Genomic DNA, 23,653 nt, shown 5'->3' on the forward strand with positions numbered 1-23,653 from the left:
AAGGTTTTAAGTTTCATTAGGTCCCATTTGTTTATTTGTGTTTTTATTTCCATTTCTCTAGGAGCTGGGTCAAAAAGAATCTTGCTGTGATGTATGTCATAGAGTGTTCTGCCTATGTTTTCCTCTAAGAGTTTGATAGTGTCTGGCCTTAAACTTAGGTCTTTAATCCATTTTGAGTTTATTTTTGTGTATGGTGTCAGGGAGTGTTCTAATTTCATACTTTTACATGTATCTGTCCAATTTTCCAAGCACCACTTATTGAAGAGGCTGTCTTTTCTCCACTGTATACGCTTGCCTCCTTTATCAAAGATAAGGTGAACATATATGCGTGGGTTTATCTCTGGGCTTTCTATCCTGTTCCATTGATCTATATTTCAGTTTTTGTGCCAGTACCAAACTGTGTTGATTACTGTAGCTTTGTAATATAGTCTGAAGTCAGGGAGCCTGATTCCTCCAGCTCCATTTTTCGTTCTCAAGATTGCTTTGGCTATTCGGGGTCTTTTGTGTTTCCATACAAATTGTGAATTTTTTTGTTCTAGTTCTGTGAAAAATGCCAGTGGTAGTTTGATAGGGATTGCATTGAATCTGTAGATTGCTATGGGTAGTAGAGTCATTTTCACAATGTTGATTCTTCCAATCCAAGAACATGGTATATCTCTCCAGCTATTTCTATCATCTTTATTTTCTTTCAGCAGTGTCTTATACTTTTCTGCACACAGTTCTTTTGTCTCCTTAGGTAGGTTTATTCCTAGATACTTTATTCTTTTTGTTGCAATCATAAACGGGAGTGTTTTCTTAATTTCACTTTCAGATTTTTCGTCATCAGTGTATAGAAATGCAAGAGATTTCTGTGCATTAATTTTGTATCCTGCTACTTTACCAAATTCATTGATTAGCTCTAGTAGTTTTCTGGTAGCATCTTTAGGATTCTCTATGTATAATATCATGTCATCTGCAAACAGTGACAGCTTTACTTCTTCTTTTCCGATTTGGATTCCTTTTATTTCTTTTTCTTCTCTGATTGCTGTGGCTAACACTTCCAAAACTATGTTAAATAATAGTGGTGAGAATGGGCAACCTTGTCTTGTTCCTGATCTTAGTGGAAATGGTTTCAGTTTTTCACCATTCAGGACAATGTTGGCTGTGGGTTTGTCATATATGGCCTTTATTATGTTGAGGAAAGTTCCCACTATGTGTACTTTCTGCAGGGTTTTTAGCATAAATGGGTGTTGAATTTTGTCGAAAGCTTTCTCTGCATCTATTGAGATGATCATATGGTTTTTCTCCTTCAGTTTGTTAATATGGTGTATCTCGTTGATTGGTTTGCATATATTGAAGAATCCTTGCATTCCAGGGATAAACCCCACTTGATCATGGTGTATGATCCTTTTAATGTGCTCTTGCATTCTGTTTGCTAGTATGTTGTTGAGGATTTTTGCATCTCTGTTCATCAGTGATATTGGCCTGTAGTTTTCTTCCTTTGTGACATCTTTGTCTGGTTTTGGTATCAGGGTGATGGTGGCCTTGTAGAATGAGTTTGGGAGTGTTCCTCCCTCTGCAATATTTTGGAAGAGTTTGAGAAGGATAGGTGTTAGCTCTTCTCTAAATGTTTGATAGAATTCACCTGTGAAGCCATCTGGTCCTGGGCTTTTGTTTGTTGGAAGGTTTTTAATCACAGTTTCAATTTCAGTGCTTGTGATTGGTCTGTTCATATTTTCTATTTCTTCCTGGTTCAGTCTCGGCAGTTTGTGCATTTTTAGAATCTGTCCGTTACTTCCAGGTTGTCCATTTTATTAGCATAGAGTTTCTCGTAGTAATCTCTCTTGATCGTATGTATTTCTGCAGTGTCAGTGGTTACTTCTCCTTTTTCATTTCTAATTCTATTGATTTGAGTCTTCTCCCTTTTTCTCTTGATGAGTCTGGCTAATGGTTTATCAATTTTGTTTATCTTCTCAAAGAACCAGCTTTTAGTTTCATTGATTTTTGCTATTGTTTCCTTCATTTCTTTTTCATTTATTTCTGACATGATCTTTATGATTTCTTTCCTTATGCTAGCTTTGGGTTTTTTTTGTTCTTCTTTCTCTAATTGCTTCAGGTGCAACGTTAGGTTGTTTATACGAGATGTTTCCTGTTTCTTGAGGTAGGCTTGTAATGCTATAAACTTCCCCCTTAGCACTGCTTTTGCTGCGTCCCATAGGTTTTGGGTCGTCGTGTCTCCATTGTCATTTGTTTCTAGGTATTTTTTGATTTTCCCTTTGACTTCTTCAGTGATCACTTCGTTAAACAGTAGTGTATTGTGTAGCTTCCATGTGTTTATATTTTTTACAGAACTTTTCCTGTAATTGATATCTAGTCTCATAGCTTTGTGGTTGGAAAAGATACTTGATACGATTTCAATTTTCTTAAATTAACCAAGGTTTGATTTGTGACCCAAGATATGATCTATCCTGGAGAATGTTCCAGGAGTACTTGAGAAAAATGTGTATTCTGGTTTTTTTGGGTGGAATGTCCTATAAATATCCATTAAGTCCATCTTGTTTAATGTATCTTTTAACGCTTGTGTTTCCTTTTTTATTTTCATTTTGGATGATCTGTCCATTGGTGAAAGTGGGGTGTTAAAGTCCTCTACTATGATTGTGTTGCTGTCGATTTCACCTTTTATGGCTGTTAGTACTTGCCTTATGTATTGAGTTGCTCCTATGTTGGGTGCATAAATATTTACAATTGTTATACCTTCCTCTTGGATCGATCCCTTGATCATTACATAGTGTCCTTCTTTGTCTCTTGTAATAGTCTTTATTTTAAACTCTATTTTGTTTGATAGGAGAATTGCTACTCCAGCTTTCTTTTGATTTCCATTTGCATGGAATATCTTTTTCCATCCCCTCACTTTCAGTCTGTATGTGTCTCTAGGTCTGAAGTGGGTCTCTTGTAGACAGCATATATATGGGTCTTGTTTTTTTATCCATTCAGCCAGTCTGTGTCTTTTGGTGGGAGCATTTAATCCATTTACACTTAAGGTAATTATCGATATGTATGTTCCTATTCCCATTTTCTTAAATGTTTTCGGTTTGTCATTGTAGGTGTTTTCCTTCTCTTGTGTTTCTTGCCCAGAGAAGTTCCTTTAGCAGTTGTTGTAAAGCTGGTTTGGTGGTGCTGAACTCTCTCAGCTTTTGCTTCTCTGTAAAGGTTTTAATTTCTCCATCAAATCTGAATGAGATTCTTGCTGGGTAGAGTAATCTTTGTTGTAGGTTTTTCTCCTTCATCACTTTAAGAATATCGTGCCACTCCCTTCTGGCTTGCAGAGTTTCTGCTGAAAGATCAGATGTTAACCTTATGGGGATTCCCTTGTGTGTTATTTGTTGTTTTCCCTTTCCGCTTTTAATATGTTTTCTTTATATTTAATTTTTGACAGTTTGATTAATATGTGTCTTGGCGTGTTTCTCCTTGGATTTATCCTGTATGGGGCTCTCTGTGCTTCCAGGACTTGATTAACTCTTTCCTTTCCCATATTAGGGAAGTTTTCAACTATAATCTCTTCAAATATTTTCTCAGTCCCTTTCTTTTTCTCTTCTTCTTCTGGGACCCCTATAATTCGAATGTTGGTGTGTTTAATGTTGTCCCAGAGGTCTCTGAGACTGTCCTCAGTTCTTTTCATTCTTTTTTCTTTATCTTGCTCTGCAGTAGTTATTTCCACCATTTTATTTTCCAGGTCACTTATCCGTTCTTCTGCCTCAGTTATTCTGCTATTGATCCCATCTAGAGTATTTTTAATTTCATTTATTGTGTTTTTCATCGTTGCTTGGTTCCTCTTTAGTTCTTCTACGTCCTTGTTAAATGTTTCTTGCATTTTGTCTATTCTATTTCCAAGATTTTGGATCATCCTTACTATCATTATTCTGAATTCTTTTTCATGTAGACTACCTATTTCCTCTTCATTTGTTAGGTCTGGTGTGTTTTGACCCTGCTCCTTCATCTGCTGTGTGTTTTTCTGTCATCTCTTTTTGCTTATCTTACTGTGTTTGGGTTCTCCTTTTTGCAGGCTGCTGGTTCTTAGTTCCTGCTGTTTTTGGTATCTGTCCCCAGTGGCTAAGGTTGGTTCAGTGGGTTGTGTAGGCTTCCTGGTGGAGGGGACTAGTGCCTTTGTTCTGGTGGATGATGCTGGATCTTGTCTTTCTGGTGGGCATGCCCACTTCTGGTGGTGTTCTTTGTGGTGTCTTTGGCTTTATTATGGTGTTAGGCAGCCTCTCTGCTAATGGATGAGGCTGTGTTCCTGTCTTGCTAGTTGTTTGACATAGGGTGTCCAGCACGGTAGCTTTCTGGTCGTTGAGTGAAGCTGGGTCTTGATGTTGAGATGGAGATCTCTGAGAGATTTTCGCCATTTGGTATTATGTGGAGCTGGGAGGTCTCTTGTGGACCAGTGTCCTGAAGTTGGCTCTCCCACCTCAGAGGCACAGCCCTGATGCCTGGCTGGAGCACCAAGAGCCTTTCATCCACACAGCTCAGAGTAAAAGGGAGAAAAAAATAGAAAGAAAGAAAGAAAAAAAGAGGATAAAATATAGTGAAGTAAAATAAAGCTATTATAAAGCAAAGCTATACAGACAAAATCTCACCCAGAAGCATATACATATACACTCACAAAAAAAGGAAAAAGGGAAAAATTAATATATCCTGCTCCCAAAGTCCACCTCCTGAATTTGGGATGATTCATTGTCTATTCAGGTATTCAACAGATGCAGGCACATCAAGTTGTTTGTGGAGTTTTAATCCACTGCTTTTGAGGCTGCTGGGAGAGATTTCCCTTTCTCTTCTTTGTTCGCACAGCTCCCGGGGTTCAGCTTTGGATTTGGACCCGCCTCTGCATTTAGGTCGCCTGAGAGCATGTGTTCCCTGCCCAGACAGAACGGGATTAAAGGAGCAGCTGCTTCGGGGGCTCTGGCTCACTGAGGCCGGGGGGAGGGAGAGGTACAGATGCGGGGCCAGCCTGCGGTGGCAGAGGCCGGCATGACATTGCAGCAGCCTGAGGCGCACCGTGCGTTCTCCCGGGGAAGTTGTCCCCGGATCATGGGACCCTGGCCGTGGCGGGCTACACTGGCTCCCAGGAGGGGCAGTGTGGAGAGTGACCTGTGCTCGCACACAGGCTTTTTGGTGGCAGCAGCAGCAGCCTTAGAATCTCATGCCCGTCTCTGGGACCCACGCTGATCGCCGTGGCTTGCGCCCGTCTCTGTAGTTCGTTTAGGCGGCGCTCTGAATCCCCTCTCCTTGCGCACCGTGAAACAAAGAGGCAAGAAAAAGTCTCTTGCCTCTTAGGCAGCTGCAAACTTTTTCCCGGACTCCCTCCCAGCCAGCTGTGGTGCGCTCACCCCTTCAGGCTGTGTTCACGCCGCCAACTGCAGTCCTCTCCCTGCGATCTGACCGAAACCTGAGCGTCAGCTCCCAGCCCCCGCCCACCCCGGCTGGTGAGCAGACAAGCCTCTCGTGCTGGTGACTGCTGCTCGGTGCCAATCCTCTGTGCTGGAATCTCTCTGCTTTTCCCTCTGCGCCCCTGTTGCTGTGGTGTCCGCACTGATAGCCGTGGCTTGCGCCCGTCTCTGGAGCTCGTTTAGGCAGCGCTTTGAATCCCCTCTCCTCGCGCACCAGGAAACAAAGAGGGAAGAAAAAGGCTCTTGCCTCTTTGGCAGCTGCAGTGTTTTCCCCAGACTCCCTCCCGGCTAGCTGTGGTGCGCTAACCCCTTCAGGCTGTGTTCATGCCGCCAACCCCAGTCCTCTCCCTGCGAGCCGACTGAAGCCCGAGCCTCAGCTCCCAGCCCCCGCCCACCCCGGTGGGTGAGCAGGCAAGCCTCTCAGGCTGGTGAGTGCTGCTCGGCCGAGCCTCTGTGCGGGAGTCTCTCTGCTTTGCCCTCCGCACCCCTGTGGCTGTGTTCTCCTCCGTGGCTCCGAAGCTTCCCCCATCTACCACCCTCTGTCTCTGCACGTGAAGGGGCTTCCTAGTGTGTGGAAGCCTTTCCTCCTTCACAGCTCCCTCCCACTGGTGCAGGTCCCATCCCTATTCTTTTGTCTCTGTTATTTCTTTTTTCTTTTGCCCTACCAAAGTACGTGGGGAGTTTCTTGCCTTTTGGGAGGTCTGACGTTTTCTGCCAGTGTTCAGTGGGTGTTCTGTAGGAGCAGTTCCACGTGTAGATGTATTTGTAATGTATCTGTGGGAAGGAAGGTGATCTCCGCGTCTTACTCTTCCACCATCTTCTCCTCCTCTCATTGTGGTTTTGATTTGCATTTCTCTAATGATTAGCAATGTTGAGCATCTTTTCATGTGTTTGTTGACCATCTGTGTGTCTTCTTTGGAGAAATGTCTATTTGGGTCTTTTGCCCATTTTTGGATTTTTTTTTCTTTTTTTGATATTGAGCTGCAGGAGCTGTTTGTATATTTTGGAAATTAATACTTTGTCCGTTGGTTCATTTGCAAATATTTTCTCCCATTCTGAGGGTTGTCCTTTCATCTTGCTTATGGTTTCCTTTGCAGTGGAAAAGCTTTTAAGTTTAATTAGGTCTCATTTGCTTATTTTTGTTTTTATTTTCATTACTCCAGGAGGTGGGTCATAAAAAATCTTGCTGTGATTTATGTCAAAGAGTGTTCTTCCTATGTTTTCCTCTATGAGTTTTATAGTGTCCAGTCTTACAGTTAGGTCTTTAATCCATTTTGAGGTTATTTTTGTGTATGGTGTTAGGAAGTGTTCTAGTTTCATTCTTTTACATGTAGCTGTCCAGGTTTCCCAGCACCATTTATCGAAGAAACTGTGTTTTCTCCATTGTATATTCTTGCATCATTTGTCATAGATTAGGTGGCCATAGGTGCATAAATTTATCTCTGGGCTTTCTACCCTGTACCATTGATCTATATTTCTGTTTTTGTGCCAGTAGCATAGTGTCTTGATTACTGTAGTTTTGTAGTATAGTCTGTAGTTGGGGAGCCTGATTCCTCCAGGTCCATTTTTTTTTCACAAGTTTGTTTTGGCTATTCGGTGTCTTTTGTGTTTCCACATAAATTGTAATATTTTTGGTTCTAATTCTGTGAAAAAGGCCACCAGTAATTTGAAAGTGATTGCAGTTAACCTGTAGATTGCTTTGGGTAGTATAGTCATTTTCACAATATTGATTCTTCCAGTCAAGGAGCACGGTATACCTCTCCATCTGTTTGTGTCATCTTTGATTTCTTTCATCAGTGTTTTATAGTTTTCTGAGTACAGGTTTTTTGCCTTCTTAGATTTGTTCATTCTTAGGTATTTTATTCATTTTGTTGTGATGGTAAATGGAACTGTTTCCTTAATTTCTCTTTCTGATCTTTTTTTGTTAGTGCATAGAAATGCAAGAGATTTCTATGCATTAATTTTGTATCCTGAAACCTTACCAAATTCATTGATTAATTCTGGTAGTTTTCTGGTGGCACCGTTAGGATTTTCTATGCATAGTGTCATGACATCTGCAATCAGTTTCAGTTCTTCTTTTCCAATCTGCATTCCTTTTATTTCTTTTTCTTCTCTGATTGCCATGGCTAGGACTTTCAATACTATGTTGAATAATATTGGTGAGAGTGGACATCCTTGTCTTGTTCTTGATCTTAGAGGAAATGCTTTCAGTTTTTCACAATTGAGAATGATGTTTGCTGTGGGTTTATAGTATATGGCATTTGTTATGTTGACATAGGTTCCCTCCATGCCCATTTCTGGAGTTTTTCTTTTTTATCATAAATGGTGTTGAATTTTGTCAGAAGCTTATTCTGCATCTATTGAGATGATCATATGGTTTATATTCCTTAATTTGTTAATATGGTGTATCACATTGATTGTTTTGCATATATTGAAGAATCCTTGCATCCCTGGGATAAATCCCACTTGATCATGGTGTATGATCCTTTTAATGTGCTGTTGGATTCTGTTTGCTATTATTTTGTTGAGGATTTTTGGGTCTGTGTTCATCAGTGATATTGCCCTGTAATTTTGTGTGTGTGTGTGTTATCTTTGTTTTGGTATCAGAGTAATTGTGGCCTCATAGAATGAGGTAGGGAGTGTTCCTCCCTCTGCAATTTTTCAGAAATGTTTGAGAAGGATAGCTCTTCTCTAAATGTTTGATAGGATTCACCTGTGTAGCCATCTGGTCCTGGACTTTTGTTTGTTGGAAGATTTGCAATCACAGTTTCAATTTCATTATTTGTGATTGGTATGTTCATATTTTCTATTTCTTCCTGTTTCAGTCTTGTTTTATTGTACTTTTCTAAGAATTTGTCCATTTCTTCCAGGCTGTCCATTTTCTTGGCATATAGTGGCTTGCAGTAGTCACTTATGATGGTTGGTATTCCTGTTGTGTCAGTTGTAACTTCTCCTTCTTCATTTTTAATTTTATTGACTCCAGCTCTCTCCCTTCTTTTGCTGATGAGTTTGGCAAACGGATTATCAATTTTATTTATCTTCTCAAACAACCAGTTTTTAGTTTCATTAATCTTTTCTATTGATTTCTTCATCACAATTTCATTTATTTCTGTTCTGATCTTTATGATTTCTTTCCTTCTACTAACTTTGGTTTTTTTTTGTTGTTGTTGTCTTTGTTGTTGTTCTTCTTTAGTTGCCTTAGGTGTAAGGTTAGTTTGTGGATTTTTTATTTTTCTTGGTTCCTGAGGTAAGATTGTATTGCTATAAATTTCCCACTGAAAACTGCTTTTGCTGCATCCCATATGTTTTGGATCATCATGCTTTCATTGTCATTTGTCTCTAGGTTTTTTGATTTCCTCTTTGATTTCTTCAGTGATCCATTGGTTGTTTAGTAGCATCTTGTTTAGCCTCCACGTGTCTGTGTTTTTTACAGTTTTTTTCTTTTAGTAGATTTCTCATCTCATAACTTTCTGGTTGGAAAAGATGTGTGATATGATTTCAATTTTCTTCAATTTACCAAAGCTTGCTTTGTGGACCAGTGTGTGATCTATCCTGGAGAATAGTCCATGTACACTTGAGAAGAATGTGTATTCTGCTAATTTCGGATGGAATGTCCTATAGATATTAATTAACTCCCTCTGATCTAATGTATCTTTAAAGGCCTGTGTTTCCTTATTGATTTCCTGTCGAGATGTTTTGTCCATTGATATAAGTGGGGTGTTAAAATCACCCACTATTGTTGTGTTTGTTGATTTCTCTTTTTTTGGCTGTTAGCCTTTGCCTTATATATTGAGGTGCTCCTATGTTGGGTGCATATATATTTACAATTGTTATATCTTCTTCTTGGAGCAATCCCTTGACCATTATGTTGTTTCCGTCTTTGTATCTTTCAACAGTCTTTATTTTAAAGTCTGTTTTGTCTGATATGAGTATTGTTACTTCAGCTTTCTTTTGATTTCCGTTTGTATGGAATATCTTTTTCCATCCCCTCACTTTCACTCTGTATGTTTCCCTGGATCTGAAGTGGGTCTCCTGTAGACAGCATATATTCTGGTTTTATATCCATTCAGCCAGTCTTTGCTTTTGGTTGTAGCATTTAATCCATTTACATTTAAGGTAATTATCGATATGTATGTCCTTATTGCCATTTTGTTAATTTGGGGGGTTTGTATGTCGTTTTACTTCTCCTATTTGGTTCTATTCTTTTTTGGTTTGATATCTATCTTTACTTTTGTGTTTGGAATGCTTTTTCTTTTTTGTGTGTATATCTATTGTAGTTTTTTGGTTTGCATTTCCCATGAGGTTTTGATATAGCTGTCTATATATGTATACAAGATTGTTTTAAGTTGCTGGTCTCTTCATTCCTAATGAATTTCCAATGACCTGTATTTGAACTCTCCTCTTCTCACAGGTTCTTGTTTGTATATCATACATGTGTGGATGATTTTCTACCTTTACTGTATGTTTGCCTTTACTGGTGGGCTTTCTCAGTCTTAATTTTCTTGTTTCTAGTTGTGGCCTTTGCTTTTCTACCTAGAAAAGTTCCTTTAGCATTTGTTGTAAAGCTGGTTTGGTGGTGCTGAACTCTCTTATCTTTTGCTTGTCTGTAAAGCTTTTTATTGCTCCATCGAATCTAACACCTTGTTGGGTATTCTTGGTTGTAGGTTTTCCCCTTTCATCACTTTTTATATATCATGCCACTCCCTTCTGGCCTGCAGTGTTTCTGCTGAAAAATCAGCTGATGACCTTATCAGGATTCCCTTTTATATTATTTGTTGCTTTCCTCTTGTTTCTTTTAATATTTTCTTTTTGTCTTTAATTTTTGTCAGTTTGATTGCTATTTGTCTCAGCGTGTTCCTCCTTGGGTTTACCCTGTATATGACTCTCTGGGCTTCCTGGACTTGAGTGAGTGTTTCCTTTCACATGTTATGGAAGTTTTCAGTTATTATATCTTCAAATATTTTCTCAGGCCCTTCCTCTCTCTCTTCTCCTTCTGGACACCTGTAATGCAAATGTTGCTGTGTTTAATATTGTCCCAGATGTCTCTGAGGCTGTCCTCATTTCGTTTCATTTTTTTTCTTTGTTTTGTTCTGTAGCAGTGATTTTTACCAGTCTGTCTTTCAGCTCAGTTATTAGTTCTTCTGTCTCATTTATTCTTCTCTTGGTTCCTTCTAGTGTGTTTTTCATTTCAGTTGTATTATTCATCTCTGTTTCTTTGTTCTTTAAATATTCTAGCTCTTTGTTAAACATTTCTTTTATTTTCCTTTTCTGTGTCTCCATGCTTTTTCTGATATCTTGGATCATCTTTTCTGTCATTATTCTGAAATCTTTTTCAGGCAGATTGCCTATCTCAACTTCACTTAGTTGTTCTTCTGGGGTTTTATCTTGTTCCCTTCTATGGAATATATTTCTCTGCTGTTTCATTTTGTGTAACTTTCTGTGTTTTTGTGCCCCATTCTGCAGGTTGAAGGATTATAATTCCTCTTGCTTCTGGTGTCTGCCCCCTGGTGGGTGAGGTTGGTCCAGGGGCTTGTGCAGGTTTCCTGGTGGGAGGGACTGGTGCTTGCCCACTGTTATGTGGAGCTGGATTTTGTCCCTCTGGTGGGCAGGACCTTGTCTAGTGGCATGTCTAGAGGTAGCTGTGTGCTCTGGATGCCTTTAGGCAGCCCGTCTTTTGATGGGTTGGGCTGTGTACCTACCCTCTTGGTTTTTTGGCCTGAGATTTCCCAGCAGTAGAGCCTGCCGGCCGTTGGTTGGAGCCAGGTCTTGGTGCCAAAATGAAGACCTCTGGGAGAACTCACACTGAGGAATATTCCCTAGGGCAGGGGTCCCCAATCCCTGGGCCATGGACTGGTAGTGTTCCATGGCTTGCTAGGGACTGGGCTGCACAGCAGGTGGTGAGTGGTGGGCGAGTGAGCAAAGCTTCATCTGCTACTCTCCATCACTCTCATTATTGCCTGAACCATCCTCCCCCATTGCTTACATTACCACCTGAAGCATCCCCCGCCATCACTCACATCACCCCCTCCCTGTCCGTGGAAAAATTGTTTTCCACGAAACCAGTCCCTGGTGCCAAAATGGTTGGGGACCACTGCCTTAGGGGCTCCACCACCAGTGTCTTGCCTCTGTAGTGAGCCACAGCCAATCCCTGCTTCCCTGGGAAACCCTTTAAGACCCACAGATAGGTCTTGCACAGGGTCCTATGGAGTCACTGCTCTGTGGTGGGTCTCAGTGCACATGAAACCTTGTGCATGCCCTCTAAGATTGTAGTCTCTGTTTCCCCCAGTCCTGTTATGCTCCTACACTCAAACCCCATTGGTCTTCAAAGCCTAATGCTCTGGGGCTCCTTCTCCCAATGCCAGACCCTCAGGCTGGGGAGCCTGACATGGGGCTCAGGCCTCTCACGCCTGTGGGAAAACCTCTGTGATATAATTATTTTCCAGTTTATGGGTCTCCCACCCCTGGGTTTGGGATTTGATTATATCGAGAAAGCACCCCTCCTACCATCTCATTGTAGTTTCTTCTTTGTCTTTGGATGTAAAATATCTTTTTTGGTAGGCACCACATCTTTTTTGATTAATAGTTGTTCGGCAGTTGGTAGTGATTTTGATGTTTTCATGAGAGGAGTTGTGCTCAAGTCCTACTCTGTGATCTTGTCACCAATCTCCTGCCTGGTAAACTCTTAACTGCAAGCGCTTCTCAGAGAGAACTGCAGTCAAGCCACACTCTAGTGTGGAGCCTTAGTGGTGTACATCATGATGGGAATGGGTACAATTCAGTCAACCTACTGTCTACTGAGTAACTTGTAACTGAAATAAGTGCCATCACTGTTCAGATCTTGCTGCTGTGCTCCAGGTTGCCATCTCACATCACCTCCCTGATGCATGGGTGGCACCCTGTTCAACATCCTTTGGTTGCATCCCTCTTGGTGTTCAGGAAGCGAGTGTCCTAGGACCGTGCGCCCATACCTGGGGCCGCTCTTCAGTTCATCACCCATTTTTCTAGAAACGCTGCTGTTGCCCCAGTGAACTAACAAGGAGCATGGGGATGCGGGATGGTACCAACTTACCTCACGGTGTGTGCTCCTGGGTCTGAGAGTGCTCTACCTGTGGGTAGCTGCATCCCTTCTAGTGTTTTTTTAAATTTTTCATTTATTGTATTCTTCAGATCTATTTGGTTCTTCTTTATATTTTCTACTTGCTTTTTAGCACCTTCTATTTTCTTACTCTGTTTATCCATTCTTCTGAGTTCTTTGAACATCTTTATTACTGTTACCTTGAAGTATTTGTTGGGGTAGGTTGCTTATCTCCACTTCACTTAGTTTACCTCTCCTGGGGTTTTATGTTGTTTCTTCTTTTGGAGCATATTCCTCTGTTCCCTCATTTTGCCTAATTCTCTGTTTTTATTTCCATGTATTTGTTAGGTTGGTCATATTTCCTGATCTTGGAGAAGTGTCTTTATGTAGGAGATATCCTATGGAGCCCAGAAGTGCACTCCCCTCTGGTGACTAGGAGTTATATGCTCTAGGAGTGCCCTATATGTGGGCTGCATGGTCTCTTCTGTTGTGATAGGCTGACTTCTATTGCATGCTGGTAGACATGGCTGGCTTTTGGTCTGGTTGGTTGCCAGGTCCTGCCAAGTGCTGAGTCTACTGGTGTGCTGGGCCAGGTCCTGACACAGCTGGCTGCATGGTCTGTGGTATCCTATTCCTAATGCCAGCCCACTGGTGGATCACGAAAAGTCACAAGGTGGCTGGCTGCAAACCCCTGTTGTGTCCCATGACTAGTACTGGTCCACTGGGGGACAGAGCCATGTTCCAGGGTGGCTGGTGGTGGGGCTGGGCTTCCTGAACATATGTCGACTTGCTGGTGGGTAAGGCCATGGCACAAATTGTCCTGGGGCTTGTTTCTGTCTGCTGGTCTATGGGCCCAGTTCTTGACATGACTGACTGTTGAGTCTATGGTGTCCCAGAACTAGTGTTGGCCTGCTGCTGTGTGGGCCTTTATCCAGGGTACTGGTGCTGTACCATTGGTGGGTGGAGCTGGATTCAGGGGACTCTGGCTGTGGGGCTTAGGTTTCCTGGATCTGATGTCAGCCCAATTATGTGCAGGGCTGGGTCCCAGTGACTGACTGTGGGTCCCCAGTTGTCCCAGGTATAATGCTGACCCACTGATGTTTGGCTATGTCCTGGGCCCTCTGGTGGACATATCTGGGTCCAGGAGTGACTGGAGACCCCAAGGGGTCCTATGGCAGCTGGCTTGCTCATGGCTGGCACCCCTGGTTACCTGCTTAGTCAGAGGTGTCCGAGGACTGGGGCAGATTGGCTCATGGTCAGGGGTGTGTCCTGGTGCTAATAAGCTTGAGGGAGGATTCCAAAATGGCTCTTGCCAGCACCAAGTCTTACTCAAGTTCCTTTCAAATTATTGTTTCTGTCTTGAGTTCAGAGTCTGTGAGATTCTGTGTGCACTTTTTAAGAATGGAGCTTTTATTTCCTACAGCCCTCTGGCTCTCCTGAGAGTAATCCCCAATGGCCTCAAAGGAAAACATTGTAGAGGGCTAGCCTTCACAGTGCAGCCCCCCTAGGCTGGGAATCACAATGTGGCTCTCAGACCCCTTGCTCATTGGGGAGAACCTCTATAATTGTGATTATCCTCCCCTTTGTGGGTCGCCTAACTGGGAACATGTGTCTTGACTATACTGTGTCTCTGCCCCTCCTACCCCTCTTATTATGGTTCTTTCTTTATATTTTTAGTTGTGGAAGATGTTTTCTGCTAGTGTTCAGATGTTTTTATCAATAGTTTCTCTTTAAATAGTTGTAATTTTGGTGTGTTAATGGGAGGAGCTGAGTTCAGTCTTCCTATTCTGCCATCTTGGCCACTCCTTTAGGAACCATGCTTCTTTAATGTCTTTTAATATTCTTATCTGCTTCCTTCTTTTTCCCCTTCATCCCCCCAGTCATGGAGGTTCTTCCTCAGAAATCTAGATGCTACTGGAGAGAAATAGGTTTCTCCAATTGCAACCTGCATAATTGTGAGAGCTGGGCAGTCACTCACCACTTGCTTTTAACCTCCTTTGCAGGAGAGGTTGCTTCATTTTACTTCCTCTGCTAGAGAGGTCATTGATGCTGCAACCAAAAGCCCAATCCCTTGCAGTGTTGGCTTGGGAGGGGGATTGCCTGGTGATTTCCTCCCTCTTCTCTGTCTCCAACTTTGTGTCTATCTTGTGTTGATTACATGCTGGAATCTACCCTCAGCCAGACCGGACTTGTCCAAATTCTGTCTTTCCTGTTGCTACTAAACTTTGCATTCTCCATATTTTTTCCCTCATCATGACGAATGGAGTGTGGTATGGGTTTTTTGATTCTCTTTGAGCCACAGTTCTTACTGAGGTCTCATTTGTTTATTGTCATATGCACAGGTGGCTACAAACCTTCTGTGTCCCCTGGTGTAATATGTAGAAGTAATTTTTTGGTTATGGATGTCCAATTACTTGTTTTAAAAAGGGAGAGAGAAGAAAAATGACTTATGACACCCTGTTGCTGATGTTCTATGTGATATTTCTTAATCTTTTCTAGTTTTAACACCAACTCTGTGGACACCAAAAATTAATGTCACCCCAAGGATAAGTAAGAAAAAGCAAGATAAAATGTGTGAAGTAGGCTATAATTTGCATCTCCAATCAATTTAGTCTGCATTTATTATTTAACATATTCATGACCCTTTTCATCATTTCATTTTCCTTATTAATAAGACATTTTCCTAAATAGTTTAAAATCTCAGATATATAATAAATTAACTTGCCTATCTCTTACTATGAATTTGTCTCATACAAGCAAAAATGAGAATTTTGAAAACTTACATCTACCACAATGAGCTTGGTAGCCTCACAGTACTTAAGGACTTTACTTAGAGATCAATAGTGATATAAATGAAGTTTTGTAATGTACAATGAATATTTATAGTGCATAATATATATTTTAGTGAACCAATGTTTTTCAAATGACCAATGCATGGTGTTACAAAATCATGAATGGGAAAATGATTGACTCAGAATAGGAGACAGATCAATGAATTGTAGTGTAACAGAGTATGGAAATTCAGTGATAAAAATTTTAGATTCACCATTGTAAATATCCTATCAGAAGCCAGCATTTGTCTTGATTTGATCAACAAAGAATATGAAAAATTATCTATAAATGTTCTTAAAATATTTCTGCTTTTTTCAACTAATTATCTGTTTGAAGTTGATTTTTTTTGTATATTTCACACAAAATTACATATTGCAATGCAGAATGCAGAAGCAGATATGAGAGTCCATTTGTTTTTCTCTTAAACCAAATACTAAAGAGAATTGCAAAAATGTAAAAGAATGAGCTTCTCCTCACTAAATATAATGCATTTTTGTTTTAGAAAATATAGGGTTTTTTAAAAGAGAAACTTTAAAAAAATATATTTATTTACTTATTCATGTTTGGCTGTGTTGGGTTTTTGTTGGTGCGTGCGGGCTTTCTCTAGTTGCAGCAAGCGGGCGCAACTCTTCTTTGGGGTCTGCGGGCTTCTCATCACGGTGGCTTCTTTTGTTGTGGAGCACAGGCTGTAGAGCGCAGGCTCAGTAGTTGTGGCTCATGGGCTTAGTTGCTCCACAGCATGTGGGATCTTCCTGGACCAGGGCTCGAACCCACGTCCCCTGCATTGGCAGGTGGATTCTTAACCACTGCGCCACAAGGGAAGCCCTGAAAATATAGTTATTTTTATTTAAATATGTTATTGTGTTAACATATAGTGGACTTACTAGTATTTTTAAACACATTATAAATAATTTAGTATAAATATTTTAGCGTCTTCTTAGTTTCAATTTTTAATATGTGAAATATCTATATATTTAACTTGCATAAACAAAGGTTCTTTGGGGTCTTGAATAATTCTGAAGAGCATAAAATGATCCTGAAGCCAAAAAATTTGAGTCACTGGTTTAGTGATTAAGAGCATAGTCTGGGGAGCTAGTCTGCCACTTTGTAGTTATTTGATCTTAGGCAAGATACTTAATGTCTCTCTGCCTCTGTTGTCTCATCAAAAATAGGTATAACTAAGACTACCTATTTCATAAGGTTGTTATGAGAATTAAATGAGTTAATGTTTGTAAAGCTCCTAGAAGACTATCTGACACATAGTAAACACTATTAAATATTTTTTATATTAAATAATGAGGACATGTATGAAACACATACAGATAGAATCATGCTTATTGGTGAAAACTGCAAACTTTTCTCCTAAGATCAGGAACAAAGAAAAGGTGTTTGCCTTTGCTGCTTCTATTCAATATTGTACTGGAGCTTCTAGCCTCCAGGCTTAAGACAGATTAAACATGATGAAAAACAACATTCAGAGATCATGTCTTATTTTGGACAGCTGACCTATGTGTTTAAACTTTCAGGTGTGGTCTCCAACAAGGGTCAGTTTCCCATGGCCAGGGGAGCCCAGGAGATGTTTATGTTCACTGGCCCAATGTGCCGCTACGCTGAGGGTTATGGCATGACCTGGGATCAAAAAGTATGTTTGCCTCTTTATTTCCTCTCTCTCCTGTCCAGACCTTCATTTTTCCCTTTGTTTATCAGAGACATAGCGGTAAACTTGCAGTCAACAACCAAAGAATTATTAGATATTTTATGAGAGAGCTTTTGCATATGTGATTATCATGTTTCACAAATTAGAAAGATAGTTTGTAATAATATTTTACTGTGTAAAAATATTATGCAAAGAGAGTCTTTACTTTGGGATGAAAACAGTGGATTTTTTGTTGTTGTTCATTTGGCAATTTGAGTATAAAACTTAGCTCACTTTAAATTGAGCCTTTCTTGTTCTTCTGCCATCTATCTGTCACCACAAACATGTTTCCTAATCTCACCTAGGCCAATGACGCTGCTTGGAAATCTCTGTTTCCTTAGATAGCTCTTTATCACATTATCCACAGCAATGATATCAAAGTGTCTCCATTTCCATCACACCTGTGATCTCTTCATTTCCCATTTTCCCTCAGAAAATGACCCCATGTTCTAACTCACCAAGAAAATGCAATCTGTGTGGAACAGCAGTTTCTTACTATCAAAGTTTTCTAAGTCCCCAGCCATCAATTCCTCTTTTTAGCCTCTTAGAGTGGAGAAAATGCCTTTCCTTTTTTGCTTTGGTATATAAATTTACCTATGCCTATAAGTCACACATACACTATACACAAACCTCTTCTCTCATATACATATGTATATACACACTTACACACACACTCAGTATATCTATATATACACACACACATATATATACAATGCTCCCCATTTGTTATCATTGAACATGCCTAAGTGTGTCCCATCTTAAAAAGATACAGTTTTTCTTTCCATATTCACCTACAGCTACTACACTGTGTCTCTTTTTGTGCTCATTGCCACATATCAGTTATTTATGATCATGAATTTAAATTTTCACACCACCCTCTCATTTCTCAACCCACTACATACCGGTTTCCATCACTGAAATTATTCTTGTCAAGGTCTCTGAACTTTCTCTCTTTTTTGCCAAAATTAATTACTACATTTCAATACTTATCTTATATGACCTCTTTGTAACTGGTGACACTTGACTACTCCCTCCTTCTTGAAACAATATGTACCCTTGGTTTTTGTGATTTACACTCTTTTGATATAACTCCTGTAACTATAGCTGTCCCTTTTCATCTCCCTGGGTGGCTTTTCTCTTCCTGCTTATCCCTTAAATATTGGTACTTTAGAGGGTTCTGCATTCTTTCCTCTTTTCTCTCTACCCACCCTCCCAGGATGACTCCATTTACACCTGCCATATAAATTGCCTCTCATACACAGAGGATACACAAATCTGTATCTCCAGCTTACTTTTCTCACCTAAGCTATATTCACTGGCATACTGGGCATCTCAGGGACCTGGAACTCAGTATGTCTAAAACTGATTTCATTCTTTTTCCTAGCCCAAGTAACCTGATTTGATATCTCTATTCTTCCCCAATTTCAGTGACTGGACTATGATCAATCCAGTCACTAAAGCCTGATTTCCCTTCTCTATTACTCCTTACATCTAAACAACCACCAAGTCCAATGAAGACTACCTCCTAGATATTTCTCATATATTTTTATTTATCTTTATCACTATGGTTACAATTCTAGTTCAGGCTATAATAATTTCTCACCTGGACTCCTACCACAGCCTTCTGACTCGTCGCTTCATTTCTAATCTTGACCCATTTAAAACTGTTGTCTCTCTTGTAGCCAGAATAATATTCTTAAATGCAAATCTGAATTCTAAAGGTTAGCACTGTTTCTGGAACACAGTTCTAGGGAAAACCAAAATTCCATTAGAGCTGAAACTCAGTTGTTAAGACTGAACCAATAAGCTTATATAATTTGTCGACATTATTTTCTTTTTAATCCTCCACAGGTTAAAACTCAACGGAAAGGTACATTTAAGGGATTTGAAATTTTACTAGATGGAACATAATGGAGGCTCATATTTAATGTCAAAAGTGGACCAATATCTCATTCTGGCTCAGAAGAAGGTAATTATAAAAAGAATATCTTTAATGCAATTCATTTTTAGTCAAAGAGATACCATTCTAACCCCATTCCTTCATTGCTTGCCAGATATTTATGTGTGAACATACAGAATTTAGGTGATCAGAGTAGTTGTACTAAGTAATTTTTGGTGTGATTTTTCGTAGTCATGTTAGATATTTTAATTGTTTTTTAATAATAAAAAGGAAGATTTTTGAAAGTAAAGTAAGATAAAGCAAAGAATGAAATTGCTCAGAGATAACTGCTATTAATATTTTGGCATATTTCTGTCCAGTCATTCTTCTATCCATATGTGTAGATGTAAATTTTACATGATGGAGATCATATTATGCATATAATAATTCTAATCTGCTTTTTATTTTTAAGTGCTTTTGTAATCAGATGAAATAAATTTAAAAAATTGCCTTTTAAAAGGAAAAGCTCATTTGAGAAAGAAGAGTAATAAAAGGAAGAGTTCTGTCAAATTCTAAAAATACCTTTAAAAAAACTACAGTAAAACAGCATGTGGCACCATTTAAAAATAACACAGATTATTATTTGGAAAAAAATATAATTGTATTACTCAGACCACATGAGAATTCATGTAAAAGCTCTGACGGTAAGAATTGACAAAATGTCTTAAGGAAAGTCCTATAATCCCTAATTTAGAATCATCTCAATATACCAGAAACGACTAGTAAAAAAATGATTTTAAAATACCTATGAATTAGCTGAAACATACATGTGAAACTTAGATGGAGACAGTTACAAACTTGAGTACAATAAAAGATGGCTTTACTATGTGAAGATGTCACTGTGTTATGGGATTTGAGGACCATGTTATAAATGTATACCTTATTATTAAATCTGCAGATTAAAATGTAATTCAAATAAAGACTCAAAGGATTTTTTTGTAGGTTTTTTTTAACCTTTATTGGAGTATAATTACCTTACAATGGTGTGTTAGTTTCTGCTCTGATTCACAAAGTGAATCAGTTATACATATACATATGTTCCCAAATCTCTTCCCTCTTGCGTCTCCCTCCCTCCCACTCTCCCTATCCCACCACTGTAGGTGGTCACAAAGCACCGAGCTGGTCTCCCCATGCTATGCGGCTGCTTCCCACTAGCTATCTATTTTACGTTTGGTAGTGTGTATATGTCAAGGCCACTCTCTCACTTTGTCCCAGCTTAAACTTCCCCCTCCCCATAGCCTCAAGTCCATTCTCTAGTAGGTCTGTCCCTTTATTCCCCTCTTGCCCCTAGGTTCTTCATCACTTTTTTTCCCCTTAGATTCCATATATATGTGTTAGCATACAGTATTTGATTTTCTCTTTCTGACTTACTTCACTCTGTATGACAGACTCTACATCCATCCACCTCACTACAAATAACTCCATTTCATTTCTTTTTATGGCTGAATAATATTCCATTGTATATATGTGCCACATCTTCTCTATCCATTCATCTGTTGATGGACACTTAGGTTGTTTCCATGTCCTGACTATTGTAAATAGAGCTGCAATGAATATTTCAGTACATGACTCTTTTTGAATTATGTTTTTCTCAGGGTACATGCCCAGTAGTGGGATTGCTGGGTCGTATGGTAGTTCTATTTTTAGTTTTTGAAGGAACCTCTATACTGTTCTCCGTAGGGGCTGTATCAATATACATTCCCACCAACAGTGAAAGAGGGTTCCGTTTTCTCCGCACCCTCTCCAGCATTTATTGTTTGTAGATTTTTGATGATGGCCATTCTGACCGGTGTGAGATGATATCTCATTGTAGTTTTGATTTGAATTTCCCCAGTGATTAATGATATTGAGCATTGTTTCATGTGTTTGTTGGCAATCTGTATATCTTCTTTGGGGAAATGTCTATTTAGGTCTTCAGCCCATTTTTGGATTGAGCTGTTTGTTCTTTTGATATTGAGCTGCATAAGCTGCTGGTAAATTTTGGATATTAATCCTTTGTCAGTTGCTTAATTTGCAAATATTTTCTTCCATTCTGAGGGTTGTCTTTTGGTCTTGTTTATGGTTTCCTTTGCTGTGCAAATGCTTTTAAGTTTCATTAGGTCCCATTTGTTTATTTTTGTTTTTATTTCCATTTCTGTAGGAGGTGGGTCAAAAAGGATCTTACTGTGATTTATGTCATAGAGTGTTCTGTCTATGTTTTCCTCTAAGAGTTTGATAGTGTCTGGCCTTTCATTTAGGTCTTTAATCCATTTTGAGTTTATTTTTGTGTATGGTGTTAGGGAGTGTTTTAATTTCATACTTTATTGGCATAGAGTTGCTTGTAGTAATCTCTCATGATCCTTTGTATTTCTGCAGTGTCAGTTGTAACTTCTCCTTTTTCATTTCTAATTCTATTGATTTGAGTTTTCTCCCTTTTTTTCTTGATGAGTCTGGCTAATGGTTTATCAGTTTTGTTTATCGTCTCAAAGAACCAGCTTTCAGCTTTATTGATCTTTGCTATTGTTTCCTTCATTTCTTTTGCATTTATTTCTGATCTGATCTCTATGATTTCTTTCCTTCTGCTAACTTTGGGTTTTTTTGTTCTTCTCTCTCTAATTGCTTTAAGTTTAAGGTTAGGTTGTTTATTTGAGATGTTTCTTGTTTCTTAAGGTAGGATTGTATTGATATAAACTTCCCTCTTAGAACTGCTTTGCTGCATTCCGTGGTTTTGGGGTCATCGTGTTTTTATTGTCATTTGTTTCTAGGTATTTTTTGATTTCCTCTTTGTTTTCTTCAGTGATCTCTTGGTTATTAAGTAGTGTATTGTTTAGCCTCCATGTGTTTGTATTTTTTACAGATTTTTTTCCTGTAATTGTTATCTACTCTCATAGCATTGTGGTCAGAAAAGGTACTTGGTACAATTTCAATTTTCTTAAATTTATGAAGGCTTGATTTGTGACCCAAGATATGATCTATCCTGGAGAATGTTCCATGAGCACTTGAGAAGAATGTGTATTCTCTTGTTTTTGGATGGAATGTCCTATAATTATCAATTAAGTCCATCTTGTTTATTGTATCATTTAAAGCTTGTGTTTCCTTATTTATTTTCATTTTGGATGATCTGTACATTGGTGAAAGTGCGGTGTTAAAGTCCCCTACTATGATTGTGTTACTGTCGATTTCCCCTTTTATGTCTGTTAGGATTTTCCTTATATATTGAGGTGCTCTTATGTTGGGTGCATAAATATTTACAATTGTTATATCTTCTTCTTGGATTCATCCCTTGATCATTATGTAGTGTCTTTCTTGTCTCTTGTAGTAGTCTTTATTTTAGTGTATATTTTGTCTGATATGAGTATTGCTATTGCAGCTTTCTTTTGATTTCCATTTGTATGGAATGCCATTTTCCATCCCTTCACTTTCAGTCTGTATGTGTCCCTAGGTCTGAAGTGGGTCTCTTGTAGACAGCATATATACGGGTCTTGTTTTTGTATCCATTCAGCCACTCTATGTCTTTTGGTTGGAGCATTTAATCCATTTACATTGAAGGTAGTTATCGATATGTATGTTCCTATTACCATTTTCTTAATTGTTTTGGGTTTGTTATTGTAGGGCTTTTCCATCTCTTGTGTTTCCTGCCTAGAGAAGTTCCTTTAGCATTTGTTGTAAAGCTGGTTTGGTGGTGCTGAATTCTCTTAGCTTTTGCTTGTCTGTAAAGGTTTTAATTTTTACATCGGATCTGAATGAGGTCCTTGCTGGGTAGAGTAATCTTGGTTGTAGGTTTTTCTCCTTCATCACTTTAAATATGTCCTGCCAGTCCCTTCTGGCTTGCGGAGTTGCTGCTGTAAGATCAGCTGTTACCCTTATGGGGATTCCCTTGTGTGTTATTTGTTGTTTTTCCTTTGCTGCTTTTAATATGTTTTCTTTGTATTTAATTTTTGATAGTTTGATTAATATATGTCTTGGTGTGTTTCTCCTTGGATTTATCCTGTATGGGACTCTCTGTGCTTCCTGGACTGGATTAACTATTTCCTTTCCCATATTAGGGAAGTTTTCAACTCTAATCTCTTCAAATATTTTCTCAGTCCCTTTCTTTTTCTCTTCTTCTTCTGGGACCCCTATACTTCGAATGTTGATGCATTTAATGTCTTCCCAGAGGTCTCTGAGACTGTCCTCAGTTCTTGTTATTCTTTTTCCTTTATTCTGCTCTGCAGTAGTTATTTCCACTATTTTATCTTCCAGGTCACTTATCCGTTCTTTTGCCTCAGTTATTCTGCTATTGATCCCTTCTAGAGAATTTTTAATTTCAGTTATTGTGTTCTTCATCTTTGTTTGTTTGCTCGTTAGTTCTTCCAGGTCCTTGTTAAACGTTTCTTGTATTTTCTCTATTCTATTTCCAAGGTTTTAGATCATCTTTACTATCATTATTCTGAATTCTTTTTCAGGTAGACTGCCTATTTCCTCTTCATTTGTTAGGTCTTGTGTGTTTTTACCTTGCTCCTTCATCTGTGGTGTGTTTCTTTGTCTTCTCATTTTGCTTAACTTAGTGTGTTTGGGGTCTCCTTTTCGCAGGCTGCAGGTTCGTAGTTCCTGTTGTTTTTGGTGTCTGTCCCCAGTGGCTAAGTTTGGTTCAGTGGGTTGTGTAGGCTTCCTGGTGGAGCGGACTAGCATCTGTTTTCTGCAGGAGGAGGTTGGATCTTGTCTTTCTG

General features: G+C 39.3%; 1 protein-coding gene across 1 annotated transcript in view; it reads left to right on the forward strand.

The window, feature by feature from the left end:
• Positions 1 to 23,443, forward strand: part of FAAH2 (fatty acid amide hydrolase 2) — a gene marked incomplete at its 5' end in the record, with an annotated part of 79,676 nt that extends 56,233 nt beyond the window's left edge. Inside the window, 4 exon segments of the mRNA XM_082445677.1 lie at positions 14,998 to 15,077; positions 16,763 to 17,085; positions 18,878 to 18,923; positions 18,927 to 23,443. Coding sequence (XP_082301803.1) covers positions 14,998 to 15,077; positions 16,763 to 17,085; positions 18,878 to 18,923; positions 18,927 to 19,094 — 617 coding nt within the window. The 3' untranslated portion in view covers positions 19,095 to 23,443.
• Between the last annotated feature and the right edge of the window lie 210 nt (positions 23,444 to 23,653).

Source organism: Balaenoptera physalus (genome assembly GCF_965194825.1).
Source record: "Balaenoptera physalus genome assembly, chromosome: X".
Lineage (NCBI taxonomy): Eukaryota > Metazoa > Chordata > Mammalia > Artiodactyla > Balaenopteridae > Balaenoptera > Balaenoptera physalus.